This window comes from Misgurnus anguillicaudatus, chromosome 4, assembly GCF_027580225.2.
Source record: "Misgurnus anguillicaudatus chromosome 4, ASM2758022v2, whole genome shotgun sequence".
NCBI classification, from domain to species: domain Eukaryota; kingdom Metazoa; phylum Chordata; class Actinopteri; order Cypriniformes; family Cobitidae; genus Misgurnus; species Misgurnus anguillicaudatus.
In genome coordinates, this window is record NC_073340.2 from 34,878,584 (window position 1) to 34,892,948 (window position 14,365).

A 14,365-nucleotide genomic window follows, 5' to 3' on the forward strand; every position below is an offset into this window, starting at 1 on the left:
GAGTATATTTAATATTCATGTATAGACACATATTATGTTAATTGTACAGCACTTTTAAGAATGACGTTACTTTAATGTAGTGAGGCTATGAACTCTTACTGAAATATTTATTTTTCTTGTATAATATTTTGAGTTTTTAATGCACTTTATTTGATAAGGGAATAAACTTTATATAGAGAAGAGATATTGCATTTCACTTAATGCTTTGACTCCTCTGTCTTCGTGTCTTTCCTTGTATCCACATCATTTGTATGCACAAATAAGAATGGAGAAGCACACAGTTTTTTTGTGCTTTCCTTCACAAATTTCACTTTGATATGTTATCATTTATGCCAATAATGCTTTTTTATGCCAATAATTTTAAAGTGTGGCTTAAATATTTAGTACATATATTTTTGTATGCATGTGTGTAGACGCATCATGTTCTAAGACTTACATAACATTTTCTGTCCAGTTACATCTGTGAGGTTTTAAGGTTGGTGCCAAACCGATGTAAGCAATGACAGCAGCTTTTGTTTCTTACATACACCATGTAAACGGCTCACCCGGAGGGGCACAATGTTTTTAAAACCCATCAATATTTTAGATCAAAGTCAAGCTGGTTCAATATTCTTTCAAATGAGCAACTGCAACAAAACAAAATAGTGCTGAGTTGCTTTTGATACAACATTCACAACCTATTAACAGAAAAGTCATTGGCCAGAAATGAAAGTCATGTCAATTTTTATCTGTTTTGGTAAAAGAATAAACAGACTAACTTTTTTTGCTTTTTGTATCCCCAACACTTAGCCAAGGACTGTGTTTTTTGTATTTTGCATTCATATCCTGTTTAAATTAAAATTACTTTGTTGTAATAGTTGAAGGAAATTTAGGAAAACAATGAACCTAACTGTATCTGTATGTTTGTGTTACAGAGGTCTGTTTGCTGGTCACTACACAGAAACACATTACCTGGAGGACGGACGCGTCACAACCTCACCAAATGTCACTGTAAGATCACAAACCACATTACATCATGTTCATTTACAAAAGTTGTACAGAACACCTGTTAAAAGTGTTGAAACGCATTTGACTGTAGCTGGGTTGCCATCACACTAATTTTATGCACATTTTGAAGTATCGCATAAGAAACAAACGATGGAAACGCCAAATTCGAATAAAAATTTTACGCTCACTTGAGGTGGTTTTTACCGAGCCCCAAAGGTGACATTGGAGTAAAAAAATCTAAAGTTTAGTTTCATGTGCTCACGTGAAACTTTCATGTGTTCACGTAAAACCTTCATGTGCAGAATTTTTAAATTTTTTAATTAGAATTTTTTTTAAGTTTAGTTTCACGTGCTCACCTGAAACTATCGCACACGCATGTGAAAGCGAAAGTTAAATGAATTTAAATTAAATTTTTACTATTAAACTAACTATAGCTCACCTCACACAGTTATTTGTTTAAAAAATACAAAAAGGAATGTAAGAAAAGTAATACAATATCCCCCTGATGTTCAGGCATGGAGATATTCAGTGTTTCACAACACAAGAGAGAGTGGGATTTAATAAACCATTCAGACCTTTTCAGCTTATTTTGCTGAATGCTGTGAAGCAATGTGTGTCTGCTTTGTTTTGATGGGAAACAAGAGTTCAGGTCACATAAAAGCAGCCAAACGCTCGACCTGAAGGCAGTCGGGGGGAAGCTGTGCTTAATTTGGACTTTATAAACTGATCTGAGATCTCAGGACACAAACTAAGACAGATACTCTGTCAGACTGATCATAGACACACACAGATCAATGACACTGGTTTAGAGTGTCTACGTTACTTACATTATTTTATGACAAATTAAGGAAGAGCAGTATGAAAAACATTTGATATCGTTGTGAGTAGTTTTCAAATAGTAATTAAAATAGTAAATAGCATATATAAAGGTAGTTTATCTTATTTGTTTTTAATTATTCATTTTATGTTGGGTACACACCAAAAGATAATCTGTCTGATTTCCCCCCTTCTGATGTCCCGATTTTCTTGATGGTTCTACAGATTATCTTATCAGATTTTTGCTTAGTGTAAGATGTGTGAAGACTGTCCGAACCTGATCAGAAGAAAGCCATAGCTGCCCCGATCGTGAATTGTATATGGGTGATTCTCACGAAACCATTGAAACACCACGGCACTAATGATTTTAGCTTTAAAATGTGTAATGTAGTAACATTAAAAAGCATCAGAATTAACACAATACTGTGTTCTACCTTGCACAATGTGTGATTTCAACATAAGAATTTATAATTGTAAAATGTATCTCATTTTCTGCTGAAATTCTCATTACCGCAATGTGTCCGGCTGTGTTTGAACATGCGTTATGTTGTAATTTAATCAAATTAATACAAAAATATTAAGAAAAAAAATAAATGGATGTTTTGCTAGACTACTTTAGATGACAGAAAAAATATTTACTGAATATTCATGTATAATAATAATGAAGAAAAATTAGGAAAATGATGTGTCCATGCCTGATGTTCTCATCCTCCGCAACACTTTTTGAGACAGTTTAAGCACACATACAGAATTTTAATAAAGTTTGATTTTGAGTGACCAAGCACATGGACCAGTTACTTCAAGATGGCTACCAGGTAAGATCATTTTTTTACAGTTAATTTGAAATATTGTCTTGTCAGAATGCTTACACGACATTTTGATTATCATTACCGCAACAGATGCTTATTAAATGTTAATTTAATTAAGAGAAGCATAATACTTTGATTTTAAATACATGTGCAGAATCTCCAAATTATGTTCTTTCAGGTTTGTCATGTCATTTTAAAAATATGTCAGTGTTGATGTTTTTTGACTGTTGCGGTAATGAGAATTTTTAGGACTATTTTTTAAATTATGTTACAAAAAGTGTTAAATGAAAAGTAAAAGTTTTTTAAATTAATGTTCCCATTTACTCCAGACTTTGTTTTTCAATGTCTGGTGGGAAAAAAAGTAAATTTAAGCAATTTTTACATTTTTATGCTTGACATTTTTAAAACCAAGTTTTCGTGAGAATCACCCATATATTAAACATGTTGAATATTTACGATCAGAAATCCTGATGTGTGGGGGGAACCCCGAGGACAAACGCATGCACGCTCTTGAGATTATCACGTGAAACGAAACAATATCCAATCAGAAAGTGAGATGATAGAAGACGGAAGCAGTTATGGTGCAGCACAAAGTGAAGTTGATGCAAAGTGAACTTGTTCATGTTCCCGCTGTCTTCACGACTTCACCCAAAACCCTTTTCTTTTTTTCCTTGAATTTTATGTGAAAATCATTCCAAACACTATCATTAAAATTTCTTCCATGCTTATTATGCAGTCTTGCGAGATTTTGCGAGACTCTGGTTAAAAATCTGTTGGTGTGTTGTGTGCTGTCATCATGGCACACCACACACTATAGGAGCAAAACGGTTAAATCTAAAAAAATGTATCCTCAGGTTTGTGGTCTATTACATTTTGAAAATCTTATAAGATGTAAAAAATCTTTTCGCCATTAAACAAAAGATTGATCTGGCATCAGCTTTGCATTATGCCAAGAAATATCGCTTAATAACTGGTTGTTGTTTGTCATTTTTATGAACACAAATGCAGAAATGGTTTTATGTTTTAGTATCCTTACCAATCTGTTACGTTCTGCCCAAGTCGCGCTGGCAAAGTTGATCGATCATCAGTTGGTCATCTGCATTTTCTGGATCAGATTTGGGTTCGTCATGATAAGGAAGTAAAGATGATATTAACACATTTCACCATCATTGCCAGGTCTGCTGCAGGTTGATGTTTTTCTGCGGGTTAGAGATGGAAGGATTTTGTTCATTAGTTGTTGTGAATAGTCATTGGACTTTTAAATGGCTGTTTTTGATAAGCAAATCTGGCAACCCTGCCTTTCAGTATTTCTTCGGGAGATGATCTTCCAGATATGGTAAGGAGCGCCACATTTCCGTTGACATGCTTGTGGTATTTGGCCAATCACAACGCACTGAATAGCTGGCCAATTGGAGCACATCACACTTTCTCAGAACAATGAGCTTTGTAAAAAAATCAACGCGTTTCAGAGAGGCAGGGCATAGAGGAGCTACAATACTGTATTTTCTGGACTATAAGTCACTCCGGAGTATAAGTCGCACCAGTCAAAAGAGAAAAAAAAACATATAGAAGTCGTACTGGACTATATGTCGCATTTATTTAGAAAATGATTTTTAAAATCAAAGCCGAAGAACAGACATTTAATCTGGAATGGCAAGTTATTTAACTTAACAATAGCACAAATCAGCAGCCTGAATAGTAATAATACATGTTAATGTAACATAAACAGTTATTTACACCATACACAATAGCATATCAAACATACCTGGGAGGCTGAATAGGCTAGATTAACACGACAAGCCAAATCAAATTAACTCATTCACCGCCAGCCTTTTTGAGAAAAGTTGCCCACCTGCATTTTTGTGATTTTAACAAAATTTTCACAAAATTCCTTGCAGGAAAAATTATTTTCTATAAATATATAAACATACAAATTATATCAAATTAAATAACACACCCTCTGCTTTCAAACAAACAATAAACAAACAAACAAACAAACAAAATGGGGAAAAAACGTTTCATTATATATTTACTTTTTCTACTTAATTTAACAACTGAAATATGGATATTTCTCTTCAAAAATACAACATTTTGAGCAAAAAGCTTAAAAAATTGCGTTTTTGTAAAGAAATTTATGTTAGAGATCAGACTCAGAATGACTATCAAACATAAAGGCAGTTAAAATAAATCATTAAATCTTTTTAACTTCCGTTTTTGATAAATTCGGTTTATCTGTATTACACTTTCACTTTGAAATTCGTCCAGAAAGGCATATTTATTAGTTAAATATGAACTCATAAATGACGAGATAACTCGTCAATGGCGGTGAATGAGTTAAAAAAAGGTCCTGAAGTCATTCCACATCACTGAATCCATTGAATTACATAAATACAGGAGCAACATAGAGCAGACACTCGTGGCTGTAGACGTTAATGGTTTCTCTTGGTTCATATGAAATAATTTTGACGTATAAGTCGCACCTGACTATAAGTTCCAGGACCTGCCAAACTATGAAAAAAGTTTTTTTTTAACTATAAACAATGTGAACACATTGTCTTACACCAAATAACGTTCTTTTGAGCAATGCCATATTGGCCCTTTAAGTTCCTCCATGTCTTGTGTAAATAACATAAAACAGTGCAGCTTACTGACATCATACTATATCTACAGTAACTGTAATGGTATCTACAGGTTAAAAATTTCTATATACCGTCATATCCTAATGCAATGTATTTTTTAGGCTGATTAAATTAAATTGATTTATTTGATGTGTGCAAAATTTGTGCATCAGGCAACAGATCAGATATAAATGAGTCGGTCCTGATGAAGCCCAGGACTGCGGAGGCCAACAGTGTTTTTCCTCTGGTTTTGATTAAGTCTGTTTTATAGATGTGTGTGTTGTGAGTCCAGCATGTCATTTCTCCTCTGAGGCCAGTTTGGACTCATGCAGACCGTTTGGATTCTGCTCAACACTGTTATGAGCCGAGATTAAATATCAAAAACAATTGATTAAGAATGACCGTATCACATTAAATATGGAGCTCTTCTGTTCTTCAGATATCATCACACATCATCTCTTAACTTTGACATTAGTCTGAAATAACAAACATCAGGTGAAGCCACTATAGTGATGATTATACTAAACCTGTTTACGTCGTACTAACATGTGAGGTTATGGTGTTACATATAGTCACAATCAAATTATTGCCAGATTTATCATAATGATCTGCACTGACAACCCTAAAAGGTTGACACTGAACTCATTTGATTGAATAAACTCGTTCCCTCAATTCAATTGAGTAATGGGTCTCCAGAAATTGTTTTTATTTAAGTTCACTGAACTTGGTGGTCATGTAGACTGAACTTAAATAGTTAAGGTCACCAAACTTGAAGTTTGTACACTTCACTTAAACAATTAAGTTCACTTGGTTTTCATAAAGACTGAACATAAATTGTCATTTACATTGTATAACAAGATGAAATTGACTTTGTGTTAATCAATAAATTAATGAACAAACTTAATTCTCCACAAAAAACACACAACATTGTTCACACAGATCTTCTTTATAATGGAGAAAAATACAATGAGTTGAACAGGGTCCATGTATGCAAAAGTTAACATTGGTGACTTTACAAAAAATGTACAAAACAGCATCAATAATACTACAAAGAGTGTAAATGAAGAGTTTCGTTGCAAAACGAGATAAATCCATTTTTTAACATTTTTGTCAAAACATGTTTATTATTATGTTATCATGTTATTATTTTGGTTTATGGTGCTACTTAGCTGTATTTTTTAAGTTATGAAGGTTTAAATCAAAACAAACCAACTGCAGTTGCATTGATATTAATTGGAATGCACAACCAAAAAACGTGATTATTGAACAATTTAAAAAACGGTGGTTATCTCGTTTTGCAACGAAACTCTTCAAATATTGAAAAATGTTTATTAATAACTGTTTATTTATCCCATCAGTTGTCATTTTTTGAACAAGCATAAATAATCAAAACATTTTCAGGCGCAAAGGCTTATGGGTATTCTTTATGACTTCGGTACTGAAGTTCTTAGTTTAGGGTTTTTGAACATTATTAATTAAAATTAACTAAGATTGTTAATTTATGGATGTAAAATACAATTATTTTACATTTTAAGTCATGTTTATTCATGATTACTTGACTTTTTAAGTACAAAAACATTAGGGCTTTCATGAACTCTTTAAATGTTTGCAACTACCTTTGCAGACAAAAACATAATTGTGCCATTAGAAAACAATAATTTCCATTAGAAAACAAAACTTATATAAAAAAAATAAATTGCAATATATGACTTGGACTGAATAATGAAGAAAACACAGCCAATGAGAGGCCAGAATAGATGTGAACTCCTAAAAACTGTTTATAAAACATCACAGAAAATCAAGAAGCTGCTTGATAAAATGACAAGAGTCAGATTTAGCAAATTTTAGACAAAGTACACAGAAGATGATAGTTTTTATCTATTTAATGCTTTTATTCACAATTTCTGTAATTGCAGTCGTGTTATTCAATAGTTTTAATGAGTCTACTATTATTCTAAAATGTGGGAAAATATAAATAAAGAATTAGTGTGAGTAAGTGTGTCTACATGTTTATGCATTGCATGTACAACTTTATTTAAAATGTACCTGCATTTTAACAATTTAAACAATTATGAAGTTCAAAACTATTCGTATGGTACTATATGGAAACAAATGTGACAACTTGCCCCGACCTGATGTTTATGATAAACTCTCATTTGTTAATGTGTTCTGTGTCTTAGATTCACTGCTACTATCACGGTGAAGTGGAGGGACATCCGGGCTCAGACGTCACCCTCAGCACCTGTACTGGACTCAGGTGATGTTACACCCATCCAATATAAAACATGTACCTCACCTTGCTACTTTCCTGTGCTTCACCAACCAATGGGAATGAAGCTACTCGATGACCCGCCTTAAAAGTTAATTACATTAATTTCATTTTAATTCAAAGGCTGCGTCCTCTGAAGGCTCCATTCCAAGATGATTTTTTTTTTTTTATGATTCATTTACATATTTATTAACATGAAGAATAAACTAATAAAATAAATGTATTTTTTTGTAAGCAGATATTTAGATTTTTTAATTTAAAAATTATTTATTTAAATTTTTATGATTGAATTGTAATTAATTATTTTTTATCAACTCAAGAACTCCCTGCAATACCGCAAACCCTAGTTTAGGAAACCCTGTGCTAGACCGTCTCATTTCAGTTCACTTTGTGGACTTTGGAGTCCTTGCCTTTGAAGTCTGCGTCCTTTAAAGCAGTGGTTCTCAAACTTTTTCAGCATGCGGCCCACCTTGTGTATGGCGGATTCCTCTGCGGGCCCCCCAAAGAAAATTTATGACAAAAAAAGTTCTAAAACTCTTTTAATTAAACAAAACATGTTAAATGATACAAAGTAGTGCTGTTGGTTAGTAGCCTTATTTTTAGGTTTAATTCCACAGAATTCATGATAAATTAATTTATTTGATAAAATGTCATAAAACTGGGGCCCCCCTGGCACCATCTCGCGGCCCCCCTGGGGGCCCCGGACCCCAGTTTGAGAACCACTGCTTTAAAGGATCCAGCCTTCAAAATGGGATGCAGCTTGCACAATGTTTTCGAGTCTTAGGGCTTCCTTCGTTCCTGAAAAGCATCTCTAGCTTTTGTGTATTAAAGATAATGGAGCGCTCCAGTGTGTCATTATGTTTGCATAAATTAACCAGAAACAGGACATTCGTTGTACCCTCAAAAACGAAAACTATGTTGGTGAGTCATTCTGCAGGAGTGCTGTTAGGAAAGTGATTTTACTGTAATAGCTTCTGTCAGACCGTCACCGTGATATCTTTCTATTAAATGGTGAAATGGCACAGGAGATGCCTAAAGTAGATTTTTTACAATGACAAGAATGACACGGATATGTGAGATTTACGTCACTGCTAAAAAAGACGCATCAAATATGCCTCAAAAGACAACACAGAATGCTTTGGTCTCCCTAAAGTCTTTCTTTTTGTGCAATCTGAGTCACAGCAACCTGTCTCTCTGCCTGGCACACAGACACATTCACAGACCTTCACGGACAGAAAAAAAACAGGTCATTTGGCCAAAACAAATTGCTGTAGATTTTCTTTGGCAGTTTTCGGGTGAGCGGAGCTTCCAGGGAATCTCATACAGTGGAGTTTGTCGTTTTCGACTTTTTGGAAAAGCCCAGAGCGTTGGCAAATTTCCCAACAGAGAAGAATGCCACTTAAATTTAGCATACAACTGAGAAGTTGGGAAAGGTTTGCAGACATGGATCCAAGAACCACAGAGAAGTAATATTAGATCTGTAAAGAAGATTTATTTAGCCGAATATCCAAGAAAATTGACTGTCTGTTGGATGTGTTTTCCAAAACTTCACGCTGTTTAATTTTGTGGGAAAATAAGAAACCACTTCCTCTCATACTTGTGTTTACTCGTTCAGTGTTAATGTTGTAAATCCTTCTGTTCTGTCTCTTTTCTTTTCCTACTGCAGTATAATCATTAAAAATTAATGCAACTTAACATTTTAAAACCTTTTACATTTAATGCTGGGAAACAGGGCCATAATCAAAAGAGTACAAATACAAATCCACATTTTCTTTTAATGTAAATAAGTAAATACAGCATGCAAAATAATGGGAATGCAGTGGGAAAATGCTGCGTAAAAAGTTTTGATTGTTTTTAATTCACACAAATATTTAAAGCTTATTTAACACTCACCTAAAGGATTATTAGGAACACCTGTTCAATTTCTCATTAATGCAATTGTGTAATGGTGTGGGGGATGTTTTCTTGGCACACTTTAGGCCCCTTAGTGCCAATTGGGCATCGTTTAAATGCCACGGCCTACCTGAGCATTGTTTCTGACCATGTCCATTCCTTTATGACCACCATGTACTCATCCTCTGATGGCTACTTCCAGCAGGATAATGCACCATGTCACAAATATCGAATTATTTCAAATTGGTTTCTTGAACATGACAATGAGTTTACTGTACTAAAATGGCCCCCACAATCACCAGAGATCAACCTAATAGAGCATCTTTGGGATGTGGTGGAACGGGAGCTTAGTGCCCTGGATGTGCATCCCACAAATCTCCATCAACTGCAAGATGCTATCCTATCAATATGGGCCAACATTTCTTGTTGAATCAATGCCATGTAGAATTAAGGCAGTTCTGAAGGCGAAAGGGGGTCAAACACGGTATTAGTATGGTGTTCCTAATAATCCTTTAGATGAGTGTATATTGTATAGTATAACTTATTAATAATTTGTATTTAAAGTAACTATAAACTTATGTTACGATTACCAATGCTAACTTTTATTAATTTTTATTTTATTTATTTTTTACAATATCGACAATTATGATGACTATAGATATGTCTGTCTACATTGTTAATTTCACAGTTCAGGATAAGGAAAGTCACACAGCAGCATAATTTTATTACTCACTGATGTATGTTTCTTACTTTATTTGTAATATGGAAGTGTTTGTTTATTTTTAAATGTATTCAAACAATTGTAATTTCATATTTTTATATTACAGTAACTTGTATGTGTTTTTAAACATAGTCATTATCTTTCTACAGGGGATTGATATCACTTGAAGATAAAGTATATGTACTGGAGCCAATGCAGGATGGGAACAGCGGCACGCATCGTATCTATAGAGGAGAACACTTCCAATTCAACCGGGGGTCGTGTGGACATGGTGACAATATTTCATATCCCATAGACTTCTTCAATACTACAAGAACAGACTTTTACAACAGTAGGGTAAGTAAAGCACCAATGTATGTCGAACTTTTACAGTGACAGATCCTTTTAAACAATAGACATCTTTCTGTCTTCTCTCTGGATTTACACAAACATACATGTCTCACAAAGTAGATTAGAAACATACCTTGATATTAATAATGATATTATAACTAAATACTTGCAGCACGTATTATACATTCATCAAACACTTTCACTTCAATCCACTTAATATTGAAGTGAATATTCCATTTTCTTAAAAGAAAATCCGAATAATTTACTCACCACCATGTCATCCAAAATGTTGATGTCTTTCTTTGTTCAGTCGAGAAGAAATTATGTTTTTTGAGGACAACATTGCAGGATTTTTCTCATTTTAATGGTCTTTAATAGACACCAACAATTAACACTTAACTCAACACTTAACAGTTTTTTTCAACTGAGTTTCAAAGGACTATAAACCATCCCAAACGAGGCATAAGGGTCTTATCTAGCGAAACGATTGTCATTTTTGACAAGAAAAATAACAAATATACACTTTTAAAGCACAACTTCTCGTCTAGATCTGGTCGTGATGCGCCAGCATGACCCCACGCAATACGTCATCACATCAAGAGGTCACAGAGGACGAACGCGAAACTCCGCCCCAGTGTTTACAAGTTTGTTGAAAGAGGACCGTTCCTACGTTGTTGTATGTCAACTGATACTAATTAATGTCTTTGTGTCAGTTTGTTGTTTACAATGGTCCGCAAATGTGCGTTTTATATATGTAACATGTGACCTCCCTACGTCACTACGCATTTACGTTAGGTCGCGCTAGACCGGACCTAAAAGAAAAGTCGTGGTTTAAAAGAGCATATTTTCCACTTTTCCTGTCAAAAATGACAATAGTATCGCTAGATAAGACCCTTATGCCTCGTTTGGGATCGTTTGTGGTCCTTTGAGGCTCCGTTGAAAAAAACTGTTAATTGTTGGTGTCTATTAAAGTCCATTAAAATGAGAAAAATCCTGGAATGTTTTCCTCAAAAAACATAATTTCTTCTGGACTGAACAAAGAAAGACATCAACATTTTGGATGACATGGTGGTGAGTAAATTATCTGGATTTTTCTTTTAAGAAAATGGAATATTCCTTTAATCGAGGCCTTGGGTCATTCAGAAATACTGCTTTATTGGCCGAATCTAAATAAAATATCTGATAAAATATGCTAATTTACAAGAAAACATGTCAGACGCACTTATAGGGTGTGCACACCAAAGCTTTTAAACGCGTCTAAAAACGCCAGGTTGACGCCGACTTACAGCTTTTTTCAGCCGACTGACAGCTTTCTTCAGTTGAGTGCTTTGTTTGCTGTAATACTTCTGCTTTGATATCAATCATTGCACGATGCACCACCACTAGTGTGTTGTTGTGATATTTGTCCCGCCTCTCCACTGTGATTGGACGGCTGTGTAAGAACTGACATTGACGAGCTAAGCTTTTCACTCAAAGTTGAATATTTTTCAACTTTCGGTGCTCAGTCATCTGCTAGCTTTTTTGAAAAACGACGTGCTTCCATTGAAAACATTTGAAAATATATGCCATCCACTGGCGTAAAAGCTTTGGTGTGCACGCCCCCTTAGAGGGTTTTGCATCTGGGCTCTTCTTTATTTTCTTCGAAATGACTTGTTTGCCATTCCATACAAACACACATATGAACCGATAGTGTTTCTCATTAACTTTATCTTCTACATTTCGCCCAGCATGGCGAAGCAATGCCACCTCTTAAGATTGTTTTTAAACCGATGCTGTAAAAGAAACTTTAGGCTTTTAGCTGCAACAGTCCTGATTCTTCCCAGCAGAAATCTTGAGACAGGTGAAGTCAGCCTTTTATTTCCATTAAAGAAATGCCAGCCATTGAAACTCTAGCAGACAGCTTCAATTTAAAGTGAGAGGAAGAGCTCTTAATGCTTTCTAAAGAAGAGGGTCACCTTCACAATCTACTGTTTCCTGAGCTGTCAACTCATCCTGAGTTTTCATCTGCCACAGATTCAGATCTTTAATGTGTGTAAAAAAGATAAAATGCAAAACTATTTCTAATTCAGATCTGGTTGGTCTTTTAGCCAAAGCATGCTTTTTTGGCTGGTTAACAAAACCAAAATCACAAACTTGGCAAGAAGACCAACTAACTAAGGGGCGGTTTCCCGGACAGGGATTAAACTTTGTGTCCTGACCTAATATTAAAGAAATCAAGATTATGATGTAGGATGATTTTTTGTGGAAACAGCGACATTAGATGGGTCACATATTTAAATTATTTATAAAGAGAATAAATGGGGATTTGTAAGACTTGTTATATCTTTGTAAATCAGGTGGTAATTGCAGATATAAGGACATTTTACTATAAAAAGGGAAAATGGCAGTTTCTTTAATAATTTCTCAACCTTCCTTTCTTTCCTAACATGACTGACATGAAACATGAGAGTCGTGAAATAAATGTCCATATGAAGACTGAGATTAGCTTGAAATATTTATACACCGCACTTGAAAGAAGATATTATAATAATATCTTTAAATAGCAAAGGGGCAGTTCACTTGAGAAAATTAGTCGGTCAGACAATCAGAAGGCTATTAAAGTAAACGTTCCTCTTGAAAGTACATGACTGTGGATGAGATGTAGTTTGGGGGCATTGCTGAACCCAGAACAGTACCTTCAATCACACACAGTTATGGTAATAGAGCGGGGAGGTGAAGATAAGGTGATACAGACTCTTAGCAAAAACGGCCTTGGGAGATTTTTAAACGGTGTTCGTAAGTGCATGCTCCATTTACTCTGTTCTTTACAAGAAGAGGTTAAAGTCTTTTTTTTAAAACAAAATCTTTTGTCTTTGACTATTTACAGATTAAAAGAGAAGCTCAGAGCAGCACCAAGCATGTGGAGTTAATCATCGTGGCCGACAACCGCGAGGTAACCCAACGATTCTTTTAACATCACGATCATATCGACCTACAAACACTTAAAGGTCAGAGGTCATTGCAGGTCAATAGTTAATGGACTTTTATCTGCAAGGGTCTGCAAGACTTTCACTGGTTTTAACTCTGTATAACAGGGTCAAGGTAATGTCGTGACCTTCGACCCTGAGGTCAGGAATGAGAAGCTTCAGCTGTTGTTCGAGAGGTCAGATGTTAAAGTAGTTTTAATGGTCATTGACTTGTTTGTTTGGACAGTAAGTAAAGACATCCAGCTGTGACCACTTGACCGCCTTTCTAGTTCAACTGTTAGAGATTTTTTTTAAAACATACATTTGTGTTAAATGAGACTTAAAGGGTTAATTTAAAAATGTTTCATTATTTACTCACTTTCATGTCGTTTGATGTTTAATTTAAAATCATGTGTAACAATAGGGTGACCATTCGTGGCATTCTTCCTGGACGCGTCCTGACCAGGATTTCGGGTGTGTCTTCCGGAAGTCGTATTTGTCGACGGCATACGCCATAGAGGATTATTATTATTATTACAGAAAAGCAACCGTTACATTTTAAGGTAAGAATGAAACTACGATTGTATGTCTTATGTTTTTAACTGAATGCCGTATGCAGTCAACAAATACGACTTCCGGAAAACGCACAGAAATCCTGTCCAGGACGCGTCCGGGAAGGATTGCACGTATGGTCACTCTATGTAACAACTGAATCAACAGCGATATCTACAACAAGAACGTAGAGGAATAATTCAGGACACTTAAAATATATGACACCATTTAAGTGGAGTTACTTATTTAACACTTTTGGGTAATTTTGAAGCTTAAGGGTTTTCTGGTTACCACCTCGGGCACCATCCACTCTCATAGTAACCAGAAAACAACACTATTTAAAAAATCTGCATTTGTTCTAAAGAACAACAAAAGACATTAAGGGTTTAAACAACATGAGGGTCAGTAAATGATGCATTTTTCAT

General features: G+C 34.8%; 1 protein-coding gene across 2 annotated transcripts in view; it reads left to right on the forward strand.

The window, feature by feature from the left end:
• Positions 1–14,365, forward strand: part of adam12a (ADAM metallopeptidase domain 12a) — a 125,176-nt gene that overhangs the window by 65,817 nt on the left and 44,994 nt on the right. For both annotated transcript variants that reach the window (XM_055175353.2, XM_055175352.2), the window contains exons 4-7: positions 915–990; positions 7,411–7,487; positions 10,263–10,449; positions 13,310–13,375. In XM_055175353.2, the coding sequence (XP_055031328.2) occupies positions 915–990; positions 7,411–7,487; positions 10,263–10,449; positions 13,310–13,375 (406 nt within the window). The remainder of the gene's footprint in view (positions 1–914; positions 991–7,410; positions 7,488–10,262; positions 10,450–13,309; positions 13,376–14,365) is intronic.